The sequence below is a fragment of the Diabrotica virgifera genome, chromosome 10, assembly GCF_917563875.1.
Source record: "Diabrotica virgifera virgifera chromosome 10, PGI_DIABVI_V3a".
Classification (NCBI taxonomy): domain Eukaryota; kingdom Metazoa; phylum Arthropoda; class Insecta; order Coleoptera; family Chrysomelidae; genus Diabrotica; species Diabrotica virgifera.
Window position 1 is genome coordinate 147,802,320 of NC_065452.1, and position 21,357 is coordinate 147,823,676.

General features: G+C 31.6%; 2 protein-coding genes across 5 annotated transcripts in view; one reads left to right on the plus strand and one right to left on the minus strand.

The window, feature by feature from the left end:
• LOC126893466 (protein claret segregational-like) overlaps positions 1–20,185 on the minus strand; it is a 649,821-nt gene extending 629,636 nt beyond the window's left edge. For both annotated transcript variants that reach the window (XM_050663706.1, XM_050663692.1), the window contains exons 1-2: positions 19,966–20,185; positions 4,808–5,302 (exon numbers count right to left, since the gene is read on the minus strand). In XM_050663706.1, the coding sequence (XP_050519663.1) occupies positions 4,808–5,294 (487 nt within the window). In that variant the 5' untranslated portion in view covers positions 5,295–5,302; positions 19,966–20,185. The remainder of the gene's footprint in view (positions 1–4,807; positions 5,303–19,965) is intronic.
• LOC126893468 (protein disulfide-isomerase A6 homolog) overlaps positions 1–21,357 on the plus strand; it is a 250,979-nt gene that overhangs the window by 179,792 nt on the left and 49,830 nt on the right. The window lies entirely within an intron of this gene.

Genomic DNA, 21,357 nt, shown 5'->3' on the forward strand with positions numbered 1-21,357 from the left:
TTCAAGTAATATTTGTCGTGTCCTTCACAACCCAATACTTTAACGCTTAAAAATAAATAATTTGATATTAAAATTTTGGTGCTCAACTATAATATTTGGTGCCAAAAGACAAATGTTTGGAAATCATATAGATTTTACATTGGTGTTCGGTTAAATACAAACCTGTGGATGGAAGAGTTGTTAAAGGAAGAGAATAGTAACGACAGCGCTAAACTATTTGGATACCTAAATGCTAAACAAAGGAAAGGCAAACCAATGGATAAAATTAATAATGGATAATGGGAAACACACTTTACAGAACTACATAAATGCAAAGAAAGCCATAAGGTCATCATTAAAAAATGAAACAGAAAAATACACCTGGCACAGATAAATTTCCCAACAAAGTAATAAAAAACGGAGGAGAAAAAATATTAACATGCATCTATAACCTAATAGTTAGAATATGGGAAGCAGAAGAAATACCTGAGGATTGAAAGAAGGCAGAATGATACCAATATTTAAGAAAGGAGAAGTAAACAGAGAAGTTGAGAAAGGAGAAGAGGAATATCTCTACTGAGTACAATATACAAGATTCTCACAGCCCTCATAAGACCAAAAGTCACTCAATTCACAGAGAAAAAATTGGGGACTATCAGCAAGGGTTCAGAGAAGGCAGATCTACTACAGATGCAATCAACATAATTACCCAAACAATCGGGAAATACCATGAACACAACATAGAACTCCACACCCTTTTCGTCGACTTCAGACAAGTCTTTGACTGTATTAGAAGAAATAAATTATTTATTGAAATGAAAAATCAAGATATACCAGCAAAGCTAATCAGATTAACAAAAACTATAGATGGATCTCAAGCTAAAGTAGCAACAGAAGAAGGTAGCATAAAATAAATTGGGATAGAAATAGGAGTGCGAATGCAGAGGCAACATGCACGTAACAGGATAAAGTGTAACAACCCAAATAGAAAAGGAGAATATCGAGGGGTTCGAGCGAAAACCCGATAACTAACAAAACCATTGTTTAGAGATAATCTCGATTAAAGATTTTAGGAAGTTTGAAGAAGATTTAAAATCGTCATAGGAAGTTTTATCAAATATTTGTTATAGCCAAATGGCGGAGAATTTAATATTTAGTTAGAATAATTTATTTTAAGTTTAATTTATAAAAACGTATTTCCAAAAAAAAATAAAACGTGATATTTATCGGGTTTTACCTCGTTGAATGAGTATAACATTTGACTTTATTGGTTTTTATTTTAAATGTTTTTAATTATAAAATAAAAGTTAATTGTATATTATTCCAACAAAAATAAACTAATCTACAGGGGCGGCCCGTCGGGGTAGGCAAGGTAGGCGCCGCCTACCCTCTTCAAATGTAGTGCAATAATATAAATTATTAATATAAATTACTTATTTCAAAATTGTAATTTATAAATTTTGACACAATACCTACAATAAAAAAGCAAAAATTATCCAAATTATTATAAAAATATCCAAAAAATTTTCTCCGAAGTTATAATAATTATTGTACGCCCCTTGTAGTATCAGTAGTAGTGCATAAGATTCTATATTCTTCCTAGGTCAGGCACTTGGAAAAGTAGCCTGAAATAGAACGACGACAACACCGAATCGTCCGAATCTCTCTCTCTTTACGCGAACTTGTCCTTAGCGGGAGGGTCGACTCTACGAATTTTTAAAGCAGGCGGATAGGCACAGAATCTTTTAGCCGAACTAGCCTACAAAATTGTATCAGTTGTTTCTCTTGTGTGTTGTGAAGCTGCTTTAAATTGTTTTTTTATTTTGGCTGTTATTAGTAGGATAAGTATTTAATAAAAATAGGTAGGACAATTTAAATTTGTTTATGAAAAGTGAATAATAAACAGGTAAATTTGAGATCGGTCTATTGAAGGGCATTTTAATTTTATATTAATTTAGTAATAATTCACCAACGAGAAATAAATCTGTGAATAGTTATTTGTCGAATAAAATTTATCAGTGGTCGATTATATTTTTATTGTGTTTCAATACAATTTGGATAATTTAAAGTTAAACTGACGAACTGTGTTATATTATATACACTTACCGGCAGAAAAAACCGCCACCCCCAAAAAATGGGTCATTTTTAATGTCTTGTATTTCCTAAACCTGATGTCCGATTTAAGTAATTCTTTTAATATGTTATAGCCTTATTCATTTGCAATATCCCTGTAATAATATTGTTGATAGAAAGGTACATTGTCATTGTATACAGGGTGTACGAGTCAAACTGTGTTTTTTTCTCAAACTTTGGAACACCCTGTGGAATGTTCTAGCTTTTATGAAATACTAAAATTAAAACCCAACTATAGCCTCAGGTTTTCTTAACATTATGTTTTTTGTTTCATTCGTTTATGTTGAATAATAAAAAAGTTAGGCACTTTAACAACTACCCCTGATTTTCGTCAATACAGGGTGTTTTTAAATAAGTACGGCAAACTTTAAGGGGTAATTCTGCATGATAAAATAATGACAGTTTGCTTTATAAACGTATGCCCGTAAATGCTTCGTTTCCGAGATAGGGGGTGTTGAAATTGTTCTTACAAACTGACGACTTATTTATTGCTCTAAAACGGTTTGTGATATGCAAATGAAATTTGGTAGATTTTAAGAGATAGTTATTGCGCATTTTTTGGCATACAATTAAGAATTTTATATTCACCATTGGCGTGCATACGGGTATAAACATTTTAAGATATATCCCGTATGCACGTCAATGGTGAATTTAAAATTCTTAATTATATGCCAAAAAATGCGCAATAACTACCTCTTAAAATCTACCAAATTTTATTTGCATATCACAAACCGTTTTAGAGCAATAAATAAATCGTCAGTTTGTAAGAACAATTTCAACACCCCCTATCTCGGAAACAAAGCATTTGCGAGCATACGTTTATAAAGCGAACTGTCATTATTTTATCATGCAGAATTACCCCTTAAAGTTTGCCGTACTTATTTAAAAACACCCTGTATTGACGAAAAGCAGGGGTAGTTGTTAAAGTGTCTAACTTTTTTATTATCCAACATAAGCGAATGAAACAAAAAACGTAATGTTAAGAAAACCTGAGGCTATAGTTGGGTTTTAATTTCAGTATTTTATAAAAGCTAGAACATTCCACAGGGTGTTCCAAAGTTTGAGATAAAAAACACAGTTTGATTCGTACACCCTGTATACAATGACAATGTACCTGTCTAGCAACAATATTATTACAGGGATATTGTTAAAGAATAAGGCTATAACATATTAAAAGAATTACTTAAATCGGACATGAGGTTTAGGAAATACAAGACATTAAAAATGGCCCATTTTTTGGGGTGGCGGTTTTTTCTGCCGGTAAGTGTAGATTTATAGATAATTAAAAATTTAAAGCGAGGTTAATATTGTTAAACGTTATATGTGTAGCCTACCCGCATACTGAGGTCACGAGCCGCCACTGCTAATCTACATTCTTTTTAGAAAATTAAAAGGTAAAATGTGTCTTCTTTCGATTATTCTCACATCATTATGTCTGGAATTCGATCTACGATATAATTACCGGTTTGTAAATTTGTTATTCAAGCATGCACCTCTTCTGGAAAATATTTTCTTGGCACATCTTTATCAAATCCGTTTTCTTTGCTTCACTTATTGGAAAGATACTTTTATATAACTTTGGTAAATTGCCCGGAGTTGGAAAGTCTATGGTTGCTTTTTGGAATGAAATTTGTTTTAGCCGTTTAGGGCGTAGAGTACGAGTTTTTTTTTAATTCAAACCAATATCTTCTGATATTTTTATTAACTGGTTACCGTTTTCCGCTATTGTCTTCTTTAGAATATCATCCAGTAGAATCACAGTTAGCGACAGCATTTATTGTATCATCTGAGAATATACACAGCGTTTTTGAAAAAACTTTTGACACACTGGAATTCATTCATGGTAAGCTGGTGGAAAGAAACATTTCTTACTAAATGTTCGTTCCTTTCTTTGGGAAGTTTTAGGGACAACTCTAGTCCTAATTAGTTTGACAGTTATATTGTACAAAATAAAAATTTTTCTAGACTAGACTACTACTACTAGACAACAGTAATTTCTACAGAGTTTCAATAGTCTGATAACTTTTCAGTACACTTAAATTTAAATTTACTACAATTGATTTGCTGTGGTACCTTGGAAGCTCTGAGTTTGTTTTTCATTATAAATATGGGCCCCATTCTAAACGCTTTTTTTGTTTTCGTAAGATTCAATTGTCAATTTACGCCGTCTTTTACTGGGTTTTCGGAGGAAAAAAGTGTGCTGAAATTTAATAAACTATCATAGTCTAAAATTCTTTATCGAATTTTCACATAAATATATTTTGTCAAAATGAACAATTTTGTAATCTTCATCTCCGATAAAATTAATTATCAGTTTTTAACTTAAAAATATTTCTAATAAAATTAGTAACTTAACACAAGAAAATGAAGACAAATGATTCTACCGAATTCTCATATTATAAATATGTTTACAACAAAGTATTTTTATCAGTAAAGTTATATATCGGGTTGGTGTTATTTAAAAAAAATGAGTTAACGGTTTTTACCATGTTTGGTTTTTATTAGTTATTGTGCTTAAAAATGTTAATATCAAATAATAACATTTACCAGTGGTAGGAGACACGGTTTTACTACAGCAGAAATAAAAATACCGGATTTCATAATTTTGGTATTTATCAGGTTTTCGCTCGAACCCCTCGATATCACTATACATATGGAGTAAATAAATAGAATAAGAGAATTGATATACCATTACCTTTACATTGTTCTTTCAGTGAAGAAAGGTTTTCTTGAAGCTTTTTATGCTTTTCTTGTAATTCTTTATATTTGCCTTTGAAATCCCATGCAGCAATTTTCGGTTGTTTTGGCTCTTTAGGTTCTGAAATGGTTTCTAATTTAGTTGTAGCTGCTCTTTTATAAGTAGATTTCGAAGGTCCTGGTTCTTTAAAAGTTGATTTTGTTGAAGATTCAGGTAAAACTCTTCTGGATGCAGGGTTAACTTTCAAGTCCACCATGGATTTCGATCTTCTTGTTAGTCTTCCAGAGACATATCTATTAGAAGCTGCACTTGTTGTAGATGTGCTTGATGTGGCAACATTCGCAGAGATATTCCTACTTTGCAAACGTCCAGCAGTTCTCGGAGTAGATGAAGGAATTTTTACAGGTTTATTGATGTTCTGTTGGACCTCTTGCAAAGGAATCTTGGATTTTTTTGGTAATTTTGATTTACTGGTGGAGTCCATTTTATTTCCTAAATAAATATAAAATTGAAATACACATAAAACTTTTACATTTATTAGCTTAAAACTAACCAACATGTAGGATTCAACCAAGAGGAGTAGTGTTTATAGTAACCAACAACTGTGAAAAGCCATTATCGCATTTGCACTAATATCAACCATAAGACTCAGGGTAAATTGCATAACGTGACAATGGTTAATGTATATGCCCCGACTAGTGTTGCCAGGTCCGATTTGTTTTTAATCAATACACAAGCAAAAACAAATCGGGAGTTAGGGTTGTAGATTGGGACAAATAAACAACAATAGCCCAGTAAATGACCGTTTTGGAGTATAATTTTCAGAGTCAACTCCGAATTGCATGAAAATTTAGTTTTAGGTTCTACTTACTGTCTACTTCAAAGTTGAACTTTGGTTGCTTTTACTTGAGGGGTGACAGTTACAGTTACCCCTTCTCAGGGGTAAAAAAACGCGCGTTTTAAGTAAGTTCCAAAATGGATCAACTGACTAACTCTAAAAAACTTTTGTTCTATACAGTAGAACCCCGCTAATCCGAATGTTCGGCAAGTCTGAACCAACGGCAAGTGAAAAAAAAATAAAAAATTCAAGACAAAAACTTAAAAACATGTTTATTATACAGAATAAATCCAGTAAATTGAACAATTTAGGATTAATAGCACTTTGATATTTAAAATTTCTTAAAAATGAATACGTAGGTACTTTATATTATGTAGTGTTTATAAAATAAAGGTTAAATATAAACTTACTTTGGTTCTCTTGCAGTTAACTTGAGTCCAAAAATATTGTCCACACTCTTGCGAGAACCTTTTGCGACTCAAAATCAACGAAAACGAAAGCTTTGATTATTAATTAGGCTGACTTTCGGATAACACATTTTTTGTTGAGTTAGATCTGACACTTGCTTTTCACTAATTTTTGGCATCTGAATCTGAGAATAACCTCAGATATTGTCTATCACATCAACTTTTTAAACTGAGGTGCCCATTGAGTGGCCATGTCTCACTTTATGAGGTGCCCATGCTTTATTTTGATCACCAAATTTCACGTTAAAATAGGCAAAATATGCTTGTCTGACAATGGTAAAACTGCCACATATATAACAAAACGAATGGGGGCTGTTTTCGCACTTATGACGTGTAGGACTGTAGGAGCAGAGGTAGCCATAAGGAAACGTTTCAGTTCAAACACACCAAGTAGTTCTATATACTCAGTGACGGTTTAAGGCATTATGGGGCCCTAGGCGGCCATAAGAAGTAGGCCCCTTTATAGCGACCATTTACTTAAAACAAATTTACAGATAGATATTTATGTTGTTTTGGAAGTAGTTACTCTAAAAATAAATTACAACAATGTAAAAAAGATGATTTTTCTTTTGTTACTTCTATTAGGTACATTGCTAAAATAACTGTATCTGATAAATTTAGTCGGATCTTTTAATGTTTACTAGCAGCACTAAAACGTTCTAAAATTTGGTACCACAATGGTTAAAAGAGCTATTTAATACTTATTCATTTTCCTTTTCCTATATAACATTTGTACTGCTTTAACGGCATCAAATCTAGCTGACCATCTAGTATACAAGTCTTTTAACCGACATTTCGCAACAACTTCTCAATAATAGTCAAAGAAAATAAGGGATATTGTGCCGATATGTGATTTTGCCCTGGGTATGAATGCAACCCCTTCGGGGGTGAAAAAACATACATTCAAAATAAGTGCGGACATGGATAAACTGATTAATTCTAAGTAACTTTTATTCTAGAGTTTTTTTACTAATTCAATACTTCGTGAGGTATTTGCGAGTGAATACGTTTATTATTCAACAAAAAAAAAACACGTTTTTAGATGTTTTTCGCAAATAACTCCAAAATTAAGTATTTTATCGAAAAAATATTCTTAGGAAAAATATAGCGTATATAAAAGTAAACAAATGGTGTATTTATGAAGTATGTAGACCCAGTATAAGCAGAGCTGGAGCTAATGAAAAGTAGATTCTTATTCGACAAATTCCAAATCAAATATTTCAACATAAATAACCAAAAAATTTTCGGTGAAAACTCATCACAACTCTTTTAAAGTGTTAAAAAAAGCTTTATTTTTGTTTTGTTTAAACAAGTTCCTAGTATCAGAATTAAGCAAGTAAAGCTCAAAATAATGTTGATTCCTTTTTTTGGCAAAAAAATCTTGAAAATCACCCCCTAGTTTATACTTATACATTATTGTATACATTATTGTATATTATTTATATGATCTGTAAGTTTCACTGGTTCACAGTGCTTATATTTCAAAATACTGGGATTTAAAGTAAAACAAATTATTTGAAAAAAATGTCTTTTTTTTTAAAATAACTCTTTAAAATTATTAGTGATACCAAAAATCTTAAAGAGTAAAAAAATGTAGGTTTTGCTTTTCTGAATATTTAATTTTTTTGCTTTTTTGGAAGATCAAAATTGGTTAAGATATGACTGTTCAAAATTTGCATACACTGGGTAGATAATTTTTCATTTATTAAAAATTAATAAATGAAAATAGTTTCTATCCTTGTGGGATCGGTACTTACCGGAGGGACCGCAGAAGTACGGATACAATTAGCGTCTCTTTGCAAAAACAATGACGTCGACTTTGCTAAGTAACAAGACATCTACTCAAAACACACTACACATTACACTAGGTATCTGATTAGAAAAATCCACTGTACCATGCCAATGGCCATTAGTTGTCGAGGTATTAAGCTAAATAAAAAGAAATTGCATACACTCGTGATTAGTGACTTTTTCAAGGCCTTTCTACTGCAGCCCTTTATACCAACAAAACTTACAGATCATATAAACAATACATAAGTAAAGTAGATTGTGAAGCGGTAAGGATTAATTTCATTTGGGATTCTAATTAGGGGGTTATTTTCGCCAGTTTTTTACCCAAAAAAGGGATTACTTTTATTCTGAGCGTATCTTGCTTACTTTTTATGCTAGAAACTTAAAAAAAAAACAAGAATAATGCTTTTTTTAAACATTTAAAAAAGTTATGATGAGTTTTCCATGAAAAGTGCATCATTTTTTGATTATTTCACGTTGAAATATTCGATTTGGAATTTGACGAATAAGAACCTACTTTTCATAAGCTACAACTCTGCTTCTACTGGATCTACAGACTGCACATATACACCAATTTTTCAATTTTTTAAAAGCTATATTTTTGTTAAGAATATTTTTTCGATAAAATAATTATTTTTGAGTTATTTGCGCAAAACCGTCTAAAAACGTGTTTTTTGTTGTTGAAAAATGAACATATTCACTTGCAAATAACTCAAAATGTATTGCCTTGATGAAAAACTAAGTATATTCAACAAAAGTTGCTTAGAATTAGTCAGTTTATCCACTTCCGGACGTATTCTGACGCTATATTTTTTCACCGCCGAGAAGCAGTGGTCTCAACCTTAGAGCAAAAACACACATCAGCACAATATCACTTTTTTCTTTAACATGTTCGCTATGCGTATGCCAAATTTCATGTCAATCCAAGCTCTTCTTTCAAATCCAAAAGTTCTTTAAAATCCGGAGGTTTTGAAATATTTTACCCGTGACTGAATGGACTATATAAGGCCCATCAGTGGGTAGAAATTGAAAAAAAAAACGTACCATACCAAAATAATTACCAGCTTCTAAGCAAAATTTGCTTGCAAAATTGATTAAGTACCGAATTGAGGGACTGATTAGAACATGGAATATAAAAATGCCTTTGTAAAGATAACATAACTGATTAATTTGTCTTGAAGTCGGTTGTATTTTCCTGATATTTGACAGAAGACAAAGCAAAAAACTGAGTTTATTTATTTATTTATTTATTTATTTATTATACGGGATAACCCCATTAACAGAAAAATTACAGTTAAATATTAATACATTTCCAAAAGGTAATAATAAATTCAATGTGTTAAATATGACTTAATTAATCTAAAAAATAGAGAATTAGAAAAGTATAAAAACACTGAAAAATTTCATGTCACGAAAATTAATATATAACATAAATATTGACTACAAAAAAATATACAACATACAAACATAACACTTAAGAGTATAAGAATAACATCAAAGAGCAAGAGATCTTTTTAATTGATTTAGAGTTATATTAAATAAATCAAGTTACTTGTGATTATAGCGATACAGAATTAGGACTTATTGGTTATAATGTGTTTAGAAATGATCGCAATCCTGCTGCTACAGGAAAAACTAGGGGTGGAGGTGTGTTGATTGCTGTTAAAAATGACATAAGTGCGCAGAAAGTGATAATCCCTGATTGCGAAGTAGAACAAATTTTTGTATCACTGAAAATTAATAATAAGTGCATAGTTATGGGTGGAGTTTATATCCCTCCTGCATCCGTCCTAAATGTATACATGTTACATTGCAGTTCAGTTGAATATGTTATGGAGAAGTGTGGAAACTTGGTACTGTGTGGTGATTATAATTTACCAAATGCTTCCTGGAGTAATGACAACTTTGGATTAAATGTTGAATGTCCTGATGACTCTCCTGCTGTGTATTTGGCCAATTCTTTTGGTTATTTTAACATGTTTCAAATAAACACTTTACCTAACAGTCGTAATGTCTTTCTAGATTTAGTATTCACAAATTTAAACAATGTTGATGTAGTTATTCCACTTGATTCGCTATTTGATAATAGTATCCATCATTCGCCTATAGTTGTAGAATTAACTGGTTTTGAAAAGCATTATCAACTGAACTACGAGGAATTTTATTATGATTTTAAAAATGCAAATTATGTCGGATTAAATGATTACTTTGCAAGTATTAATTGGGACTTACTTTTATCAGATGATGTGAATTACAGCTTAGCAGTATTTTATGATTTTATGTATACAGGTTTTGACTTATTTGTTCCGATCAAAAAATTTAAAACAAGTTCGTTTCCGATTTGGTTTAATGGTAAATTAAGGAAGTTGATATATTTAAAAAAGAAAATACATAAGCAGTATAAATTATTTGTAGAAGGGATGATTATTTAAGATTTTCTCAGTTAAGAGATGAATGTAAACAAGTCTCCTCTCAATGTTATACTAACTATTTAAATAATATTGAGAATGGGATTCTATCTAATCCTCGACATTTTTGGAAGTATATCAATAATAAACGTAAAAGTTTTTAATCTGCCATCTAATATGTCCTACGGTGATAGTACAGGTGATAATGCTCAAGACGTAGTTAATTTATTTGGTAAGTTTTTCTCAACTACATATTCTAATTCTAAAGTTAATCAGATCCCAATTTTTAACTATCAGCAGAGTGTAAATGTGAATAATTATAGTATTGGGCTCTCAGACATAATTGATAGTGTTTTAAAGATGCCTTGGAAATTATCGCTTGGACCAGATTGTTTGCCAGCTTATGTTCTCAAGCATTGCATTTTTACTCTCGTAAAACCTATCTGCTACTTATTTAATTCCTCATTGAGTACTGGCATCTTTCCTGATTTTTGGAAAACTAGTTATTTAACACCAATTTTTAAGTCTGGTAATAAAAATGATGTTGAAAATTATCGAGCGGTTTGTAACCAATCTGTATTACCCAAACTTTTTGAGTGCCTTGTAAATAACTTTTTGACATGGAATTGTAAAGATATAATTGATGTTAGACAACATGGCTTTTCTAAAGGTAAGTCTACATGCACAAACTTAATATTGTATACTAATTTCATTGCTAATTCAGTTGAACAGAAGGGTCAGGTTGACGCTATCTACACAGACTTCTCTAAAGCCTTCGATAGAGTTAACCATGATCTGCTTATTGCTAAATTAAAAGGCTATGGATTTGGAGGTAAAATAATTGAGTGGATAGGTAGTTATATATCTGGTAGATGTCAGTATGTTAAATATGGAAACTTTTTATCTCAACGAGTATCTGTAACCTCAGGAGTTCCTCGGGGGTCTCATATTGGGCCTCTATTATTTAATATATTTGTTAATGATATATCCTCAGTGATTAAAAGTAGTAATTTTCTAATGTTTGCTGATGACCTTAAAATATTTCGAATAGTAAATAACCTAGTTGACGCCTCTTTGTTACAGAATGACATTAAAAGCTTAGCTAGTTGGTGTGAGGTAAACATGCTATACTTAAATATAAAAAAATGTTTTAAAATTACTTTTGGAAGATCAAGAGAGTTTGTAAATTATGATTATTGTATAAATAATGTACCATTAGAGGCACGTCATAATATTAAGGATTTAGGAATAAATTTTGATTCTAAATTAACTTTTAAATATCACATTAACGAAACTTCAGCTAAAGCTTTAAAAATGTTGGGATTCATTCTAAGAAACTGTAATCAGTTTTCAGTACAAACTTTAAAAATGTTATACTTTAGTTTAGTTCGATCAGTTTTGGAGTATGGTTCTCTCATTTGGTCTCCTTCATATAATAGTGACATCTACAGTATCGAGAGAGTTCAGAATAAATTCTTGAGGGTATGTGCTTACAAGATTGGTTTTATTAGAGAACAATACACATATGATGATATACTGTCAATACTAAATATCTCACCACTACATCATAGAAGGTGTCAAGCGGATTTATGTTTCCTTTTTAAGATTATAAATGGATATGTTCAAGATCCAGAGTTACTAAGTTTAATAAGTTTTAATGTTAATACTAGAAGAACTCGTAACACTGAGATTTTCAACATTCCATTCCACACTACAAATTATGGTCAAAATGAACCCATTACAAGAATTTTACGAACTGCCAATGAGCACAGCAATAGTTTAGAGTTATTTGGAATATCTATAGCAACATTTAAGAAATCAGTTGAGAGATTTTGAGCATTATATAACTTAATAATAACTTAAGCTACTACTTTAATTGAATTTTGTTTAATTTTAATTTTGGTTTGTTTTTTTAATGCAACCTATTGAACCTATGCTTTGTAAAGGTTGACGTCGTATTTTTGTAAAAATGGTGTATCCGTAAAATAAAAAATAAATGAATAAGTTCGTAATTATTTAACAATCCCATATACCTATCAAGTGGGTTGTGAACGCCATACAATGTTCTATGGAAAGGTATTTTAAACATATTATGGTAACGGAGAGCTTGATAAGGAACATTAAAATTAATCTGACTTAAAAAGATTGGGAGAATCTATAAGTCCATTTATGATCCTAAAAATGAAAACAGCACCTGCTATGTCACGGCGTACCTTAAGTGGAGGTAGGGACAACTGTTGTTCAAGAAAAGAATAATCGTGACTGACAATGATAGTTTGTGTATAGTACGCACATGATCTCAAGAATCTATGTTGTATTCTCTCGATAGTATCAATATGAGTCTGGAAATAGGGTGACCAAACCACAGAACTGCACTCCAAGAGGGACCTTACTAAGCTACAGTAAACAAGCCTAGTAGATTCAATAGAGAAGAATTTGCAATTTCTTGTAACAAATCCCAAAAGTTTAGATGCCTTCACAGATACAGCATTTATATGCTCCACAAAAGAAAGCTTCTCATCCAAAACAACACCCAAATCCCTAACGGAAGATACATATTCAAGTGGCTGATTATTAATGATGTAACCTGATTCAATTCTATTGACTTTCCGAAAGAAGCTTATAAAACAGCATTTCCTGGCATTCAAGAAAAGTTTGTTTCGAACACACCACTCCTGCAGTCTATCAAGATCCTCCTGCAACAACGCCTGGTCCAACAAACCATCCACAGGTCTCCAGAATTTCAGATCATCAGCTAGCATTAAGCACTTACTATTCAAAAAGCAATTATTTATATCATTAACAAAGATGATAAAAAGAAGCGGAGAAGTATGGCCACCCTGAGCAACTCCGGAGCTTACTGTAATAATGTCAGATAAAAAGCTACCAATCTTCACTCGTTGAGTACGCCCCGATGAGGAGTTCTTAATCCACTCGACAAAGTTAACATCAAAACCCACAGACACCAGCTTTTCCAAGAGTATCTGGTGATCAACACGATCAAACGCTTTCGAAAAATCCGTGTATATGGCATCTATCTGTTTACGATCCTCCATTTGACACAATAAGTCAGTTTGATTGGAAATCATAAATTAACCATTATCTTTTTTTTGTCTCAGTTAGCCCTATTTGATTTATTTAACATTTTACATTTTTTTTAAACTACTGCTTAAATAATTCAATAATAATAATTAATGCATTTGAGCGAGATGCGGGCCCCACCAAGTGCCCGGGCCCTAGGCGGCCGCCTAGTCCGCCTAATGGTTAATCCGGCACTGTATACACTTTAGTAAAAAAATACTAAATACTGCTAACCGACACACAACATTTTACTGCAGTATAACTGAGTATAACAGACGTAACTGAACAGGAACAGGCAAGTCTAGACCAGTTGCAGTTATTGGACAGTCATTCCCCCCACCCACATAGAAAATGAATGTGACGTGATAGAAGAAAACTACACACAGTTTTAAAACCAGCATGCCTAATTCTATAGAAAACAGCTAAAAAATCTAACTCAACAGAAATTGAGTTTCAAATTGTTCCCCAGTGAATCCGAACAGGCTGCCCCCCCCCCCAATTAGTTCTGATTTGCGGGGTTCTACTGTATAATTTTTAAACTAAGTCAATACATTTCGATTAATTTTATCGAAAAAAATATTCTTAGCAAAATGTAGCTTTTAAAAAAGCAAAAAAATTGTATGTTCAGAAAGTATAAAACCAGTAAAAGCAAAGTTGTAGTTCATCAAAAATATGTTCATATTTGTCAAATTCCAAATTGAATTTTTCAACTTGAAATAACAAAAAATTAAGCAATTTTCGGGCAAAACCTATTAAAATTTTTTAAAGTGTTTAAAAAAATCTTTAATTTTGTTTTATATGAAAGTCTCTAGCATTAAAACTAAACGAGTTACGCTCAAAATAAAGTTGGCCCCTTTTTTTGGTAAAAAAAAATCGTGAAAATCTCCCCCTATTTAGCACCGTAAATAAAATTAATTGTTACCTCTTTACCATTTACTTTATATGTGTATTGTTTATACGATCTGTAAGGTATACCGGTTGGGAGTGCTTAGTTTTGAAAAAAATTAGTTTTATAGTAAAAAAAAAAATTTCTAAAATATTGGAAAATGCCCTTTCTTCAAAATAACTTAAAAAGTATTAGGGAAACTAAAAATCTCAGGGAGTAAAAAGTAGGTAGGTTTTGCTCTTATAAATATGATATACCATTTTGTTTTTCTGTAAGACAAAAATTGATTAAAATATGGCTGTTCATATTTTGCATACACTCGCGATTAGTGACTCGTTCAGGCCCTTTCAATCATGTAAAAAATACAAAAGTAAAGTAAATTGTTTGTAAAGCGGTAACGATTAATTTCATTTGGGGTGCTAAGTAGGGGGAGATTTTCACGATTTTTTACCAAAAAAAAGGAGTCAATTTGATCTTGAGCATAACTCAACTCACTTAGTTTTGATGCTAGAAACTTTTTTAAAACATAAAAATAAAGCTTTATTAAAAAAGTTTTAATTGTTTTTTCCCGAAAAGTGCTTCATTTCTTGTTTATTTCACGTTGAAATATTTGATTTGGAATTTGACGAATAAGAAAGTATTTTTCATAAGCTACAACTTTGCTTTTGATGGGTCTATAGCAGGGGTGGGCAAATACTTTTAAGCGTGGGCCAAAACGACATTTTCAAAATGTCTCCCGGGCCGGAAGACTATGCTGTGAACGAACGCTGTGTACCCGCCAATCTTTTTGTTGGAGTTATTTCCCTGCACTATCCAAAAAATTTGACACAAATGCTATAAGTATCATTTTAAAGCATTTAGACAAAGAAATTTCATGAAGAAGAATTTTTCAACAAGCTGGATCTGGCCCGCAGGCCGGCTTTTGCCCACCCCTGGTCTATAGACTTTACGAGTTCACAATTTTTTTCATTTTTTTATATTATGCTACATTTTTGCTAAGAATATTTTTTTCGATCAAATACATACTTTTTGAGTTATTTGTGAAAATCACCTTTTTTTGTCGAAAAATAAACATTTTCAATCGTAAATAAGTCGAAAAGTATTAACTAAGTTAAAATTCTATAGAACTAAAATTACTTAGAAAATTAGTCAATTTATTCATCTCCGGACTTATTTTAAATGCGCGGTTTTTCACCCCCAACTAGGGTTGACAGTCACCCCCCGAGTAAAAGCAACCAACGGCACAAACCTTCCAATTTGTCATGCAATTCGGAGTTGATCCTGAAAATTATACGGTATAGCCATATTTCCTGTTCATTTACTGAACAAAAAATTCATTTACTTCAATTACAAGAAAAAATCGTAGATTAGGTAAATTATTTATTTTTTATTAAAATTACATTTTTGTAGTGCTTTGAGTGCCTTGTTTTTATAACATAGTTATAAAATTCACTGCAAGTCCTCCTGAAATTGGTTTTCGTGGGTGAAAATCGGGACATTTAGTGTGCCGATCAGGTACAAATCAGTATGCGTCCCTAGACCCCTGAAAATCAGGACGTCCCGCACAAATCGGGACACCTGGTAACGCTAGCCCCAACAGAAGAGGCTGATGAAGAGGAGGTTGAAAGGTGAAAAAATTCTATAGAATCTTTCTAGGAAGTATGAAAGTAAGAACTAGGAAGTACGTGATAAAATCCAAAGACACGATGCTGTTATAACATTGGGCGATTTTAATGCTAAGCTGGGGAAAAAAGATTCTTTTGTAAATATACACTCATCGGCAGAGAAAACGGGCACCCCAAAAAATGGGTCATTTTTAATGTCTTGTATTTCCTAAACCTAATATCCGATTTAAGTAATTTTTTTAATATGTTATAGCCTTATTCTTTATCAATATCGCTGTAATAATATTGTTGCTAGACAGGTACATTGTCATTGTATACAGGGTGTACGAATCAAACTGTGTTTTTTTCTCAAACTTTGGAACACCCTGTGGAATGTTCTAGCTTTTATAAAATACTGAAATTATAACCAAACTATAGCCTCAGGTTTTCTTAACATTCTGTTTTTTGATTCATTCGCTTATGTTGGATAATAAAAAAGTTAAGCACTTTAACAACTACCCCTGTTTTTCGTTAATACAGGATGTTTTTAAATAAGTACGGCAAACTTTAAGGGGTAATTCTGCATGATAAAATAATGACAGTTTGCTTTATAAACGTATGCCCGCAAATGCTTCGTTTCTGAGATAGGGGGTGTTGAAATTGTTCTTACAAACTGACGATTTATTTATTTCTCTAAAACGGTTTGTGATATGCAAATGAAATTTGGTAGATTTTAAGAGGTAGTTATTGCGCATCTTTTGGCATACAATTAAGAATTTTATATTCACCATTGGCGTGCATACAGGTATAAATATTTTAGATATATCCCGTATGCACGCCAATGGTGAATATAAAATTCTTAATTGTATGCCAAAAAATGCGCAATAACTAGCTCTTAAAATCTACCAAATTTCATTTGCATATCACAAACCGTTTTAGAGCAATAAATAAATCGTTTTTATTATCGTATTATTTATCGTATTATTTATTATTTTCATCAATGATGTAAATTATGTTGAGGGTCTGGAATTTATTAGTCTTTTTGCAGATGACACATTAATTGTATGCAGTGGTGATGATATTGTGGAGGTTGTTAGAAGGATGCAGTGTTTATTAAAAAGAATTGAGATATTTTTGGATGCTAACAAGTTAAAACGTAATGGGAGTAAAACAAAGTCAATGATAGTCTCTAGCCGATATAAATTAAATAATATAAGTATGGAAAATTTGAAACTAAAAGTTAATAATGAATGCATCAAATGGGTCAATGAAATTAAATATCTTGGATTTATACTGGATAACACACTCTCTCTCTGAAACCTCATTTTCAATATATTTGCAAGAAAATATCTAAAAAATTATTTTTCTTTAATAGAATTAGCAAAGATCTATCATTATTTTCAAGGATCACTGTATTTAGAAGTATAATTCAGCCCCATTTTGACTACTGTTCAAGTGCTTTATATTTAGGTGATAAAGGATCAATTCAATCATTGCAAATTTTGTATAACAGAGGTATGAGAACAATTCTTCGATGCAATCGCTACACGCCAATTGAGTATGTACTCTACTTTAGGTTGGTTTTCAGTTCAACAAAAGCTATACTACCTTACTATGGTTTTCATTTTTAAATTAAAAAAAGGAATGCTGCCTGCATATTTTAATGAATATGTTACATTGAGGGGTCAAGTTCATTCATATACCATGAGAAATATTGAAGATTTTGATATTCAAAAAACTAATAAACATAGCACAATGACATCCCTGTTTTACAAATGTATGAATGAATTTAACCATCTTCCCCCCAGTGTTAAGAATGCACTGACAGTTCAAATTTTTAAAAAATTACTGAAGACATATATTTTACCTAGATAAAAAAAATAATTTTTAATAAATTTGTATGTGTTGTATAATATTGCATGTATTGTATATTGTATGTTACATATAATTAAGCAAATTCATATTTAAATATTGTTAGTAGGATTTCTATTTCAATAAAGAATTTCAATAGATTATCGTCAGTTTGTAAGAACAATTTCAACACCCCCTATCTCAGAAACGAAGTATTTGCGGGCATAAGTTTATAAAGCAAACTGTCATTATTTTATCATGCAGAATTTGGATCATTTGGATGATCAAACTGTTGTATTATCAACAAATACAAAATTCTTGGGTATTTACATAGATCAACATCTAAATTGGTCAGAGCATCTGTGTGTTGTTCGCAAGAGAATCAACATGGCATGTTATTCATTACGAGTAATGTCTAAGTATTTGAATTTACAACACCTTAAGACAGTTTATTTTGCAAACATCTACTCAGTGCTCAGATATGGTATTATTTTCTGGGGCGGAGGAACTGATGTTGATAGAGTATTCATTGCTCAGAAGAGAGCAATAAGAACAATGCTCAAGATAAAAGCTCGAAGGACGTGTAGGGGAAAATTTAAGGAGTTAAGATTATTAACTGTGGCAGGGCTTTATATATATGAGTGTTTACTGTTCCTGTTCAAGAATAGGGATAGGTTTACACATTCTGAGCCAAAACACAGCATACCCACTAGGTATGTAGGGCTCAATTTTCCTATACATAGGCTAGTCGCAACAGAGAGAGGACCTACATATTCGTGTATAAAATTTTTTAACAAATTGCCTGTTAGAATTAAATTGCAACAGAATTTTAATATATTTAGAACTGAAATAAAAAGCATTTTATTGGATTTAGAACCATATTCTGTGTATGAGTTTTTAAATCACACATTTTAACTTTTAACTCGTAGTATTTGTAATTGTAATTTTGTATGTATATTAGACACTTATTATTCAATTGTGACAATTTGCTGTAAGTGTGTTGTTTACAATTTTTTTAATAAAAGATATTTTGAATTTGAATTTGAATTTGAATTACCCCTTAAAGCTGGCCGTACTTATTGAAAAACACCCTGTATTGACGAAAAACAGGGGTAGTTGTTAAAGTGCCTAACTTTTTTATTATCCAACATAAGCGAATGAATAAAAAAACAGAATGTTAAGAAAATCTGTGGCTATAGTTGGGTTTTAATTTTAGTATTTTATAAAAGCTAGAACATTCCACAGGGTGTTCCAAAGTTTGAGAAAAAAACACAGTTTGATTCGTACACCCTGTATAAAATGACAATGTACCTGTCTAGCAACAATATTATTACAGCGATATTGATAAAGAATAAGGCTATAACATATTAAAAAAATTACTTAAATCGGACATCAGGTTTAGGAAATACAAGACATTAAAAATGACCCATTTTTTGGGGTGCCCGTTTTCTCTGCCAGTGAGTGAAATCAGCCAAAATGGACTTAGGGTTGCACAAATCGCATCAGTAAATAATTATGTAGTTGTCAGTACTAACTTCCAGAGAAAAGATATCCATAAAGGAACATGGAAAATACCAGGAAACAACGAAACTAATCAAATTAACCATATCCTAATCTCTTAAAAAGATGGGCAACAAACATAACTAATGTCAGAACATATTGCGGGGCAAACTCTGACTAAGATCACTATCTTGTGGGGGCAAAATTACAGCAGAAAATTTGTCCCTGTTGCCAGTGGCAAAACATTTTGCTAACCATTTTAAAGTTGAATTGGAAATAGGTATTAAGTTCACTGATGAAGCAAAATCAAATTAACACCTGGTCTATAATGAGTAAAGGTTCTGCTTATTTAAATTAAATCTATATATAAGCTAAACTCATTAACTATCTTCAAATTACCTTATATCAGAACTAGTTTTTGTAGAATTAAATTTTTGGTATATTAGTGACTAAAAAATAAACAAAGAATGTGTTCAATAATGCAAAAACTACAGGGCCTTGAAACTAGTAAAACGAAATAGTATTACTAAGACTAGTCACACTATGAAAAAATGGAATAAAGTAATTGATTGAAAAACCCCTCAGGAAAGATCTGAATATCACTTTGGTTTAAGTAATTCAGACCAACAACAGCTGCAATGTTCATTAGATGATGGGAATAAATGTTGTGAACATAATTTCTACTTTCTTTCCGTAACTTCTTACTTTCAAAGTAAAAAATATACTTACAGTAGGTAAAAAAATTCTTGTAACTATATCCAAATACACAATGAACTTAAACCATTTTTCACTGAATTATATACCTATTTAATAACTGTTTTAAACATAAGAGGATACACACGTACAATCTGAAAACTTTTTAAACTTTTACGCCAACAAACTGAAAACGAAAAACTTTTTAATTTGTATTTAAACTCAAACGAGAGTGACGCCAAATAGACTATCACTCTCACCAACTGACTTTGACTTCATTCATATGTCAATTTTAAAAATGTCGTGTTCTGTGGAAGAAATATGCTAACGGAAATAATTTAAAAAATGTAATATGCCGAGCACATTTATATTTAATTATTATTATGGTAAACGTATTAACTGTAAGTTATAATGAAATAATATAGTTTATAATATACTTTGATTCAAGATCATAACATTAAAAATCGACTGTTAAGTTTTGTGGTTTGAATTCGAATCACAGAACGAGATTCAAAAAGAAAGTTTGATTCCAGATTTTTCTTTATCATTATTTACATGTAATACATTTATAAAGTAAAATATTCTTACCTTTGCTATTCTATTCTATTCCCAATGAATATTTTTGATAGCTGAGGCGTTTTTATAAAATGGTTTCTTCTAATTTTGAATTTACGTCACAAATCAAATCGGCCATACTCGGTGTCAGTCGACATGAAAATGGCGGCACTTGATTCAAAATTGCTTTTGCCGGGTCTCACCTGTCTCACCACACTGTGGTCTCACACAGATAATTTAAAAATACGTTAATTATATGATTTAAGTAACAATCGATACAAGATTCCGTTTAAGAGTATCAAAAATATAAAAAAAACTGGCCCTGGGCCAGTAGCGGATCCAGGGGTGGGGCACAGGGGCACGTGCTCCCCCCAGGCGGATCAAAAATACACTAGATAGAATATATTTTATTGGAGTATATTCCAGACTCCTTGAGTTTGTACCCTATGTGCCCCCCCTAATCGATTTTCTGGATCCGCCCCTGTCCTGGGAGAATAAGATTTTTGGACGATTTTTAAATTCATCAGAAGACTTACCTACTTCAAATACCAGTGATTTCATAGTGGTTCGAAAAAGTAGACTTTAGTTATTTGATTTCATAACTCTCTTTAAAGTCTTGTTTTTTTAGCGGTCGAGTACACTGGCATGATTTTTAACCGAACTAGTCTACTTGATAGAATAGCCGTTTAAAACTACACTTCCTAGTTCACGCTATGCTAGTATCGCTAGTATTTTAGTCGAGTAGCGAGTAGGCGGTAATTAAGTATAACTAAACTTCTTGTCTGAACAACAAATATTTATTCAAGTAGATTAGTAAGTAGTTTAGTCGAGTCCGAGTCCATTAAGTTAGTGCATGCGATGTCATGCGTTTTG